The 12,211-nt window shown below is 52.3% G+C and overlaps 1 protein-coding gene across 1 annotated transcript in view; it reads right to left on the reverse strand.

Moving 5' to 3' along the window:
* Nucleotides 1-7,707, reverse strand: part of LOC127391712 (heparan sulfate glucosamine 3-O-sulfotransferase 3B1-like) — a 29,563-nt gene extending 21,856 nt beyond the window's left edge. Inside the window, exon 1 of the mRNA XM_051634784.1 lies at nucleotides 7,108-7,707. Within this exon, the coding sequence (XP_051490744.1) occupies nucleotides 7,108-7,541 (434 nt within the window). The 5' untranslated portion in view covers nucleotides 7,542-7,707. The remainder of the gene's footprint in view (nucleotides 1-7,107) is intronic.
* Between the last annotated feature and the right edge of the window lie 4,504 nt (nucleotides 7,708-12,211).

Raw genomic sequence — 12,211 nt, forward strand, 5'->3', positions numbered from 1 at the left:
TTGTGGATTTTGGCTTCTGGGGAAGAATCCTGGGCACTCACAGCACATGGACACACCCAGCACACACCCAGAGGGTCTGATCCTGGAGCCCTCACCTGGGCAGAGCTTCAGACTGTGCTAAACACAGGGAACTTTGGGGACCTGGTCCAGCCCTGGCTATCAGCACACCACTGAAGGCTTGTCTCCTCATCAGAGCCAACTTCCCACGTGAAAAGTACATTTTTTTAATGAGAATTGGTATTTTCACTCCAGCCACACTCAGTGCTGCCGGACCATGGCTGTGGCAACAAAGGATTTGGCTTTGCACTCACATTCAGCAAGGGATGTATAAAAATCTATACATCCACCTATAATATTCTACACCAGCATATATAAAGTGAGAATGGGGAACCAGCTCTCCTCTGGAAGAGCTGCTGCCAGGAACACGCACCGGTGGGAGCGGCTGTGCCAAGTCACAGGAGAGGTGACAATCACTCACTCCAACTTGCCACTTGGGTGGATGTGCAGAAGCCCCCAGCAGTACTGGCCAGATTACAGCTCTGGTCTCACAAATTTTAGCAGCAAAGAGTGACAAGAAGGCAAGGGGCTGTCCTTATGAGGGAGGACATATCCCTCCAGCCAGGGCTGAGCTGAGCCCCTCAGACCTGCCGTCCAATGCCACACAGAGGACAGGGTTGGCCACACATGGCCCAGCATCCAAGGCCAGCTGCAAATTCAATTCTGGACCAGATCCTCTGCTGCTATAAAGTTTCATGACTCCTCTGAAGCCAGCACTAAGTCACAGCATCCCTGGGTAGAGATGTCCTCTTTCCATCCCTCTTCTGTAGGGAGAGGAGAAAAGAAAATTTTCTATCAGGCTCATTCCAGGGTGCTTCTGAGGAGGTTAACACAGTGGTAAAGCATTTAACAGAACATGGTGTTATTTTTCTGTAAATAAAGTTTTACTATTTCCCTGCTACCCACCCTGTGACAGGGCACTGCCTTGCTCACTTACTTTAAAAGAAGAAACATCCAAAAGCGAATTAATAATTTATTTGAAATCAGTGCAGAGGTCTTCTGCCAGCAGTGCTTCTACACTTGTTTTCCTCTTTTTATTGTCCCACCAGCACCATTTAAAACCCCAGCCACCCAAGTTCCTGAGCCTCTCTTGAGTGACTCCTGAGATAGGGGCACATGTGGTGGCAGAGCTGGGATCCAAGGTCCAGCAGGTCAGCAGCCAAGGTGGCCAGCCCACAGCTTCCCACATGCCCCTCCTCATCCTTCTCAGTACGAGGACACCATGTACAAAATCACCATCACCAAGTCCACCTTCCTCCTCTTCACAGCTATGACAAAGACGAAAACCACCATGAGGAACACTTAAAGCCAGTGTGGCACCAGGAGAGGTTCTCTCCTTCCCATCACCTTTATGGATGAACTAAGGTCTACTGCACATCACCTCTGAGCAGTCCCCACCTGGGCTTCCTCCCCTTGTCATGATGTGATGCCCTTCCAGACTTGCTTTTAACACCTCCAGTCCAGGAGCAGCTTCCTAATGGCAACACGACAGCACCAGTAAACCCCTGCCCTGAGTTAACCCCACCATCCCTCTGAGCCTGCTGATAATCAATACGTCATCATGGGAGCCCTCATTTCCATTAAGAAAGTCAAGATAAGGTCCATTTACTCAGTTGCCTCCCAGCTGCCACTGCTGGGCTGAGTTCCTCTAAAAAGCACAAGGCATTTCTTGGGAGCTAATTAAGAATCACAACGAGCTGCTGAAAGACCTGAAATTGCAATGGCATGGGCAAGTCCCAGTACAGTCATCAGGAGCAAGTCAGGACCCAGCATAGCACTTAGTCACTTCACCAGCCAGAGCAGCAGCCTCTCCTCCAGCCCCTCCTCACGCACCACATGGTGACAACAGGTAGCAGCTGATAGCCCCTGACCCCTAATTACTCTGCTGAAATAATGTGCCCTGCTATTTGTTGTTCTCTGAGCCCATATGTTCACCGTTCCGCACTGCCCTGGCCAATCCATTATCCCCTGAACCCATTGATCATCCATGGCCACACCAGCAGAAGACACGAATGCTCACACTGAATGATGACTAAATTAGACTTCTTGTTACTTGGGATGGGTTAATAGTTTAGCAAGCTTGATGTTAAGACAAGTCCAGGGCAGGGACAGGTTAGAAATAGAGCTCAAAGGAATGGCCGTTTGGGTCGAGTTTTTACAGCCGCTACATCCAGGACTTGCTGGATGCTTTTATAAAACAAAAGCCTGCATTGAAAGCGCCTTGAGATATCCAAAGCTTGGTGTGTGTTACAGACATTTGCCATGGCCCACTTGAAAAGGAAAAAAATAAATAAATCCCAACCCCAGAGTCAAGCCCATGGGTTTTCATTCCCAACATTTTCATGCCAAGACGGAGCACAACGTTCCCCGGCACGCCACGCGGTCTTGTGCTAACACGATTAGCCAGGCAGATCCACCATCCAAATAAGTCCCCCCCAATGTATGGTCAACTTTGAAAAGTTCAGCAGCTCAACAGGTGAGGCCATGAAACCTGATCACAGCAGACAATGTTGTCCCCCCCCTCCCAGCGTCGTGCTGGGAAGAACTTGTCACGTGCGTCATATCGGGCAACATGCTTGAAACGGAGCAGTGCACTGAAACCCCAGCAACACGAATAATCTTTGCCATCTGTTTGAACAACTCAACCCTCCTCAGATCTAAAGGAATGATCCCATGCTAACACAAGGGCCTTGCTGACTGATTGTAGCAGCCCAGCTCTTCTTTTTTGGGGCCATTTTCTTTCAAACTTCGCACAGCGGCTTCGGCAAGGTCACGGGGAGCTGCTGGAAGGGCCAGAGGAGCACTGCAGCCATCGAGGGGACCATTAATAGTCCCAGCTCACTAAAGCACAACACAATGCAAGGTCAATAGTTGATTTTTTATTATCTTTTTGTCTTTTCACAAACACCTCTGAAAGCAGCTTGGCAAAGCCACTGCAGAGAACACAACCTTTCTTTAGCATACGCTCATTCCAACCAAACAGCTCACGGGAACATGCTGGAGGAATCAGTCTTTGCTCAAATACCGTCGTTTGTACCCAAAGTCCAGTTGGGAGAACCAAGACCATTCCCAAGTTTCCTGGAGCTAATGAACCTTTTGACACCTGATGGAAACAACATGTTGAGTTTTACAAGCAGCCGGCCATGTCCATGCCAGCACTGAAGCGCTACCAGCTCCACTGTGAAGTCGGGATTTAGAGAGAAGGGCCAAACGCAGGGACAAAATCCTGCCTTGCTCAAGCCCTGCCCGTGATTCAGCAGGGCTTTCACCCCTCATCCTTTGGCCATTACTGCCTTCTCCTTCCCCTGCTCCCAGCCTGGCCCATTGCAAGCACCAGGACTGCGCTGCTGGCACCCCTACACGCTCCTCGGAGCAAAAAAGAGGCACCTAGGGCAAAATAAATACATTTCCGAAATATCAGGAAGTTTCTCCCTATTTAGGAATTGCTATGAAGCAACACTTCATTCACCAAGGTCCCCAGTGCTTATTTAAGTGACTGGGGAGTCTAAGAAACTGATGTTTGAAGCTGTTCATTGCGCACCACCGGATGATAGGGCCTGATCCTGCAGACCCAAACCACCCACAGCCTCAGCACTGACAACGAATTTAGGCAGTTTGGCAACAGCAGGAAGATGAAGCCCCAGTGTTTTAAGAACTTCCCCTGACAAAAAACCAAAACAAACAAACACCAGAAAGGAACAAGAAGAGGTCTCCCCTCTGTGCTGGCAGAGGCAGGGGAGCTTGGGCTAGCACCGCCGCGGCCGGTATAGCCCACACGGGGTTTCCTAGCAGAGGGCTACAGACTTGTCATATAAATCAGTGATGTTGAGTGGGGCTGGGAACACTCAGCCCACAGCAGGAGGCATTGGGTACTACAGCCCACTGGGCCTGAAATGATCGAAACATGAAAAAAAAAAACCCCGAAAACCCACATCACATTAATAACAAGATCTTTCGTTCTTACCTTACGGTCATTATAGGACAAAAGGCTTTCAAGTCCCAAGTATATTTAAAAACGCGTTATTGTTGCATGAAATAATTGAGAAAAACAATCTCAATAACTGATTTTTGAGGTTTGCAAGAATTACTTTTCCCCCCACAAATATACAGGAAACCTGTAAGACAACAACTTCCCAGCAGGCTGCCCCTCCGGACAGAGGGACACAAGCGCGGGCTGCGGAGCCCAGCTCCTCGCTGCTGTGGAGAGGAAACTTCCTCACTATCCAAAAATCCCTGGTACTACTTAAAAAATAGTCTGCAATAGTGGCTGGATCCCGTTTCTCCTCTGCCATGGTACATATTTCCACGTGAAGCAGTTAGCATGCTGCTTTCATTACCGGGGGGGAAAACCCCATTATGTGTGTCCAGAAGTTATTTCCATTAGATTTCGGGCTATCTCACTATCGAACAATTGATTTATTTCTTCCCTTGCTTCCCTCTGCTTTTTAGGAACAGGGGTCAGCATCACTTGGTGCCGTTTTGCCTTGCACACAAAGGAAAAAATAAACCCAAACAAGCCAACAAACTGATTTCATTTCACTTGACAAAAAAAAAAAAAAAAAGAAGCAAAAATCCCCTTCAAAAGTTATTTTCTATAGATGAGAACTTCAGGCAGAGAAACATGAACACAATTAATCACGAATACCTCAAAATATAAGCCTTCATCAAGCTAAATAAGAAAATTTGTGATGCCTTCTGCCTCTTAGAAGAGGAAACATTACATCAGAACACTTGGTTTATATGGCAGAAACAACTTAAACAAACAAAGAAACCAAAACCTCCTCACAGATACGACCAGTTTGACCTAGAAACCCGTCAAATAAAATACACTCTCAGCAAGACAGGGGTCAAAAACTGCATCTTCGTATTTTCAAAGCTACAAAATTAAGATTTAAACAGCAAGGACGGGATGCTGAGGGCACACGTAACTTCCCCAGTGCCAGAGTTCAGTCGGTTCGTGCAAAAGCATCCGAGAAGCAGAGGCAGGGCTGCCCAGCTCGCTGCGCGGCCGCTGGCACCGCCGGGCTGTGCAGCGGTTTTAATCTGATTTTATTGGGCCACTAACAAGAAAATAGATATGTACCTCCTTATCGACATTTAAGATAATAAATAAAAGCCTCATTAGGGCTGGGAGAAACAAGCACGCTCTCGAGGAGTGCCCGAGAAGCCAAAACTCAGTGCGGGCAGTTTTGAGCCACGGAGTATCTGATTTCTAACACCAACACTTAGAGGAACAAACTTCTGCATGTAATTCCAACTGAAGCAAGAAATAATGCACAATTACCAAACGACTTGTCTGTTTATTTGAGCAAATACATCCTCCACCCATACATTTTGCAGGATTTAGTCCTTCCTCCCCCCCCCAAATCGATTCAGGTCCCAGTCCCACAGACACGCTCCGATCCTCGGGGTGAATCAACTCGAGTGTTTTCAAGACCTTCCTTCCCTCACACTCACTGCTCGGGAGCTTCACCCTTCGGTTTCACTATTATTTCAGTTAAAACATCTCTTTTGCAAAGATAATACTACTCAGCAGGGGGTCGGCAGGGATGGGGTCCGTGCTGCTTAAAATCAAGCAGCTGATAACGTGAAACTTGACGGAGTTACACACAACTTCGACTCCAGCTCCGCCAAATTTAAGAACAGGGGGTATGTTTTAAGTATTGACTTTTGCCCACTGCATCTGGGATAACACATCAACGGAATCAAAAGTATTATTCTCTCCTTCTCCCACCTCTTACTTGTAAAAGATTAATCAACCATTTTACGGTCTAATTTAGGTGCCTAATTAAAAACAGAGTTCAACACGTACAACACCATTTTGCTAATAAATCCTGACAGGTCTCCTGCTCTGTTACATGCAAGTTCCCCTTTCCAAACGCGAGATTATTAATATTTTTTTTAAAAACAACTGAATTTATAAAGACTTCACCGCGGTTGCCGAGGGAGGAGACGCCGCGTCCTCCCATCAAAATCCTAGAATTTCATAAAACTCAAGGGCTCTCAAAAACGACTTCCTCCTTGCCAGATCTTACCCTGCCTTCATTTCACTGACTGCTGAGGGATGGCAACTTTAAAAAAAAGAGACATAAACCCAACCGGACTTGAAGGGTGGGAGTTTCAAGTCTACAAAGAGCTTGAAATTCAGAACTTCACAGCTCCCATCCAGCTTCAAAGTCTCCATCTCTGCTGCTTCGGTGTTCCCGTAAACACTCTGCAGAAAGACATATTCAAAATACTCTCGATAGAGGAATTTCGACCATAGAGGGATGAAGAGGCACCGCGGGGCAGCGCGGCCCCGCGTCCCGCCAGGGCTGAGAGCACCGGGCTCCTGCTCCTCCAAGCCCACCCGCACAGACACCTCGCAAAATCACACACGCAGCCACCCTTCCAGGATGCAAACCCTTCATTTAGCCTTTTCCCCCGGCCACAAAGTTCCACCCCGTCCCCAAAGCCCCCGTCCCACCACCGCGCACCCACCGCTACCTTATCCCCGGGCCGGCAATCGCGAGCCGGAGCAACTGATCGGCGACAAAGCTGATTATCAGGGGTTAGGAGAAAGTTAACGGGGAGAAGAGCGTAGGAAGCGCTCGGGGAAGTTTTATCTGCGAGGCGGAGCTGCCGCCTGCCAGCCCCGCGCTGCCGCTGCGCTCCCAAAACCGCTGAAAATCGCCCCAAAAAAAAAAGCTGCGCTGGGAGGTGATCCCGGAGACGCCCGGCACCCCGAGCCGCGGGCAGAAACAAACAGCAAAAGCCTCGGAACCTTAACGAAGTCACGGCGTCAATACGTAGGTGAAATTAAGATGCAACCTCGGTGTAAAGACGGAACCGGGTCCGGCCCGCAGCGCCGGCAACGCCGCAGCCTCCGCGAGCGGGGAGAGCAGCAGGGCTCGGCGGGGCTCCGGGGGGTCCGCGGGGGCTGGGAAGGGCATTCCCGGGACATTCCCGGGACATTCCCGGTTCGCTCCGCACGGCCCCGGGGCCGCGCAGCCCCCCCCCCCCGCCCGGGCAGGACACCCCGACCCTCCCCCGGGGCCCCCCGTCCCGTACCGGTACCAGGCGAGTCCCCGCTCGTAGTTGCGGTCGAAGAAGTGGGGCTCGGCCCCGACGGCGCGGACGTCCGGGTGCACCCGCAGGAACTCCAGCAGCGCCCGCGTCCCCCCTTTCTTCACGCCGATGATGATGGCCTGCGGCAGCCGCTTGCTGCCGGAGCCGTTGAGGAAGCTGGAGATGGCTCCGTCGGGCGCTGCCCGCGGCTCCTCCGGGCTCAGCTCCTCGCCCGCGTCCCCCGGAGCCGCCGGCAGCGGCGGGAGCAGGCGGGGAGGCGCGGGGGAGCCGCGGGCCGCCAGCCCCGCGCAGGAACCGGCGCAGGAGTAAAACATGTAGAGCCAGAGGAAGAACATGATGAAGAGCAGCAGGAGCCTCCGCCTCAGCGGCGGCAGCGCGACGGGGACATCGAGGCAGCGGTTCAAGCGCTGCCCCATGTGCCCGCGGGCGCGCCGGGATACATGGCTGGAGCTGTCCCGGCTCGGCTCGGCTCTGCCCGGCGCTTCATGGGCAGCGCGGAGCCTCAGCGCAGCCCCGGCTCCCGCAGCCCCGGCCCCGCCGCTCCCGCCCGCGGCGCCGGGCAGAGGCAGCGGGGATGGGGAGCGAGGGGGCGGGCCGCGCGGCCTGACTGACAGCGCCTCCCGCCAATGGCAGCCGCGCGGCGCCGCATAATGAGCCGGGCGGAGCAGCCAATGGGAAGAGCGGGGAGAGGAAAGGGGCGGGGCGGAGGAGGAGAGGAGAGGCGCTGATTGGCTGAGGAGCGGGAGGCGGGAACGCGCCGGGCCCCCCGCAGGCGGGCGGAGGAGGGCGGCCCCGCCCGGGCGGGAGGCAGCTCCGCGCCCTGAGGCGCAGCCCTGCCCGGGCGCCCTGCCCCGCGCCCGCAGCGCCGTGTCCCGGCCCTGGGAGCCCCTGCCGGGATGGGGGCTGCGCCTCCGGGCTGGCAGGGAGCTCCGGAGCTGGCCGAGTGCAGCCCTGCCCCGCGCAGGGACCCCTCTAACCGGGCTGCTCAGAGCCTCACCACGCCTGGCTTCGAATGTTTCCAGGATTAAATTGCTCCTTCTGGCCTCTCTAAGCTGCCCCTGGGTGACTTGAGGCCGTTTCCCTCTTTTCCCGTCCCCTGTTCCCCGGGAGCAGAGCACCCCAGCCCCCCTCGCCTCCTGCTCTCCAGGCTGAGCCCGCAGCTCCCTCAGCTGCTCCTTGCAGGACTCCTGCTCCAGCCCCTTCCCCTGCTCCCTTGCCCGAAATCCTTCCAGGGTTTCAATTTGCAGCCCTTGGATTAGACCTGTCGATCCCCGTTTCCTTCAGGCAGCCCAGCCTTCCCGCCTGGAGAGGCTGGATCTCCAGGGCCCGGGCGATGGCTGCGTCCTTCCTCGAGAAGTGAGAAACTCCACGTGCTCTCCCGATTTCCCACTCCCCATTCCCCCCGTGGCTCCAGGGACCTGCTCAGGCACTGGGATATCAGTGTTGGGGGCATCTCAGCCATTCCCTCTTCCCCAGAGTGCTGGAATTTACCTGTTCTTTTGAGGCATGTTGGGTTTTTGATGAGCCACCCTGCACAGAGCTGCACTGCCTGAAGTCCCTGCTGCTACAAAACCCTGGCGAGACGTCTCAGTCCACAGCATTGGGAGGAATTATGTAGAAACCAAACACAACGGCCTTAGAGCAACTCCCAGTACTTGCAAGGGGCTCCAGGAAAGCTGGGATGGGGCTTTTCACCAGAGAAGACAGTGACAGGACAAGGGGTGATGGTTTTAAACTGAGAGAGGGGAGATTTAGGTCAGATATTAGGAAGAAATTCTTCACTCTAAGGGTGGTGAGGAGCTGGGATGGGTTGCCCAGGGAGGTTGTTGATGCCCCATCCCTGGAGGTTTTTAAGGCCAGGTGGGATGAGGTTTTGTGCAGCCTGGTCTGGTGGTTCCCTGCTCTTGGCAGGGGGGTTGGAGCTTGGTGATCTTTAGGGTCCCTCCCAACCTTAATGATTCTATGATTCTATGAAAGCTGAATGAAGAGGGTTTGGCCAAGGAGACTCTTCCCACGACACAGTCGCCTTTCCAGGACCGGATCATGCCAGTGTTTTCCAAGGAGCTGATGGGGATTTTGCACACTTGGTGGAAGCTCCTTAGTCAGCATTCATCCGACAAGAAAGCAACAGCAGCTTCAATGCACGTGTGCAGCTTTTCTACCACGATTTTATTAAAGATGCATAAATTATTGCACTGAATCAGCCTCCTCTCAGAGCACTCCTGCTCAAAGGGCAGAGCTAGGTTTTCCTTGATCCTCTACCTTTTATTTTTCACTTCTGCAACCAAACAAAAGGCAAATCTTTTATCCACCAAAGGACTTTCTCATTTTTCAGAGGTGATAGCATGTTGTTATATATCAGCTTTAAATCAATTCGTGATAAGAGCAGTGCAAAAGGGAATTGTCCTGATCACACTGGCTGTGGGGTGAGCACCTTGTAAAATAATCCCTGCCTCAAACTAGAGTTTATAAACTATTTAAACCAGGCAGATTGGAGAGAGGAAAATAATAATAAAAAAAAAAGACCCTGAGAGGTGTAGGACTTCTCTAAAAGCTAAGAAAAGTGCTTGGGCCACCCAAGCCCCCACCAGTACCAGTGCCACTGGTCTCCATCTTTCCTGAGACTAGGTATTTGCAAAGCAGATTTGGGGCTGATGCAAGGAGACCTTTTGTGCTTCAGCTACAAGCAGCAAACAACCCCAAAACACAATTCCTAGTGTCTCTCTGTGTGCTGGTGTTTCTCTGCCAGCTGGGTCAGACTGGCCATTGGAAGAGACTTGAAAAGGGAACTTGTGGAAACGCATGAATCACAGTGATCACTCCACAGGTGGCACAGCCTGGGCCTCCTGCACCCAGGTTTATTCACCTCTTTACTCAGTGCTTTGCACAGTTCAAAGCAGCAAACCTAGCAGCAAGCAGAGGGGGCTCCATTGCACGTTCCTGCACCCATGAGGTAAGAGGAAAACCCTTCAGATGGGATATTTCTCCTTGTTCCTTATGTGCAACAGCACCAGCCAGGATAACATCAACAAAATGTCACAGAAAGTTTGGTTTAAGCTCTTAATATATGTCAGCTGTAGCTTGTAAAAGTTGGACTGGCTTTTTAAGAAAAATAGCCCCAAGATAGGTTTTACTGTAATTGTATCTTCAACAGTCGGACATCAGGAGTTTTTTCCCTAGGAATGGCAAACGGGTGATCAGAAACAGCATCAGAGCAAGGGAAGGTCAGGAGGAGAGCTGAGCTCCTCCTGGATCGGGGGGGAAGGTTTTGACAAGTGGGTTGGGAACAAGTTGTGGCTCCATCCTCCAGACTGACCCAGCAGGACACAGGGCTCCTCTGTCCCTGCTGCCATCTGGGGAGCAGGGCTCCAGCAAGGCTCCTGCTCTTGCTCTTGCCATTTGTTGAACCTCCCACGTGCAGCAGCTGTGGCAGCAGCACGTGTGTTGTGCCCCATTGATGAGGGCAACAGAGCAACCCGAGCTCCATCATGGAGAAACTGGAGATGGAAAGAAATGGGCACAACCAGAAATGCAGGTCCGGGTTTGCTCCGTGCTGCTGCTGCAGGGCCCTTCAATCATAATAGTAGCTGGTCCCGCTGACTAGTTAATCAATAAACTAATTGAGCTGCATCATGATGGTCTCTGGGTCCTGTTTCTTGATGAGTGATTTATTACACAGCTGGCACTGGGAAGGTGCAGCTCCTGACAAGAGGTCCCAGTGGCACCTAGTGGAGCACTGCTGAGGGTGTCGAGCTCTGCAAAAAGCACTTGTTAGGACAGAACTCAGAGAACCCAGCACATCTTCAAACCAAGGTGATCAAACTCACCCAGCAAGGACAGACAAGGGGCCAGGCCTGTGGGCTCACCTCACCACCATCCACCCTGGATGACTTTCCCAGGGTTGCAGTTGTGCTTTCCACCACCTCCATGGGGTCTTACACAAGGCAGCATCTCCCAATGCTGACCCTATCCTGTTGGCCTGATACTGGTTTGACCTTGTTGTTCATCTCTTCCCAATGAGAAAACCTCTATAACCTTTTAGCAAACGTTGTTTTCCTGACACTGGATGGGCCTGTTCTGAAATGCTCGGCACCTTCTTCCTTTTTTTCTGCAGTATGAGCCTTGTATGTCAGTGACAGGGCACACACAGCTCTTTAAACATCTGCAGGAGCCAGCCCTGCTGGGGCAACAAAGAGGAGCAATTACCCAAAAGCAAGCAAAGGTGCTCCAGGTCCCAATCCAGGCAGGGTGCTGTTTTCCTGATGTGGTCCCTGTTGTGTTTGGAGAAAAGTTTTCTTTTCCAGGAAAGCTGGGGAAATGTACCATTTCATGATGTCAAACAAGTGCACGTTCATGGGAAAAGAAGGTACTTTGGAGAGTGTATGCCTGGAGTGCAGGGCTGTGCAGAGACCTGGCCAGAGACGGGGTGACCGGCCAGCAACTTCTGTTTGGGCACTCACAGCACCTAGCACACCAAGATGTAGGGTTTGGGGCTTCTGCTTGCTATGGTGTGTCCTCTTCCACACGTATGTAACTATAAGGGGGTTTTCTTGTCCTTATTTGTCTTTTGCAGTGCTCAGAGATGTTCCTCAGTCATGTGTCCATAGCCCCAGTCCTTGCCCCCTTTCAAGGTGTCAGGAAGAGAAACTCTGTATATTCTTATTCCACTTCCTCCACCCTAAGAAGTCCTCGGTGCTGTCCCCTCTCTGCCATGTGTGTCCTTCACCAAGCACCCTGTGGGCTGGTGCAGTGCAGCTGTGTGGGGGCAGAGGGGAGCTGAGGATGGCCCGTGTATGACCCCTGTGTGTCTGCCAGCAGCCTCCTCTCCTTTTGTACCACACACGTCTGCTGGACTTGTATTAAAGTCACAACAGGGAGGTGTGAGCTGGGGGAAAGGGCCAGGGGCATGTGGGATTTTGTCCTGAAAAATACATGCTGGTATTAACCTGCAGAGGCACAGCCTGTGGTGAGTGCTGTGAGGGTCAGGGTTGCTGGACCAGCAGCCAGTGACCATCCCAGCTACAAAGAGCCAGATGGGGCTGGGCCACCCCGGGGGGGAATGGAGTGGGGTGACTTAGAAGAGCAG

Source organism: Apus apus, chromosome 17, assembly GCF_020740795.1.
Source record: "Apus apus isolate bApuApu2 chromosome 17, bApuApu2.pri.cur, whole genome shotgun sequence".
Taxonomy (NCBI): Eukaryota; Metazoa; Chordata; class Aves; order Apodiformes; family Apodidae; genus Apus; species Apus apus.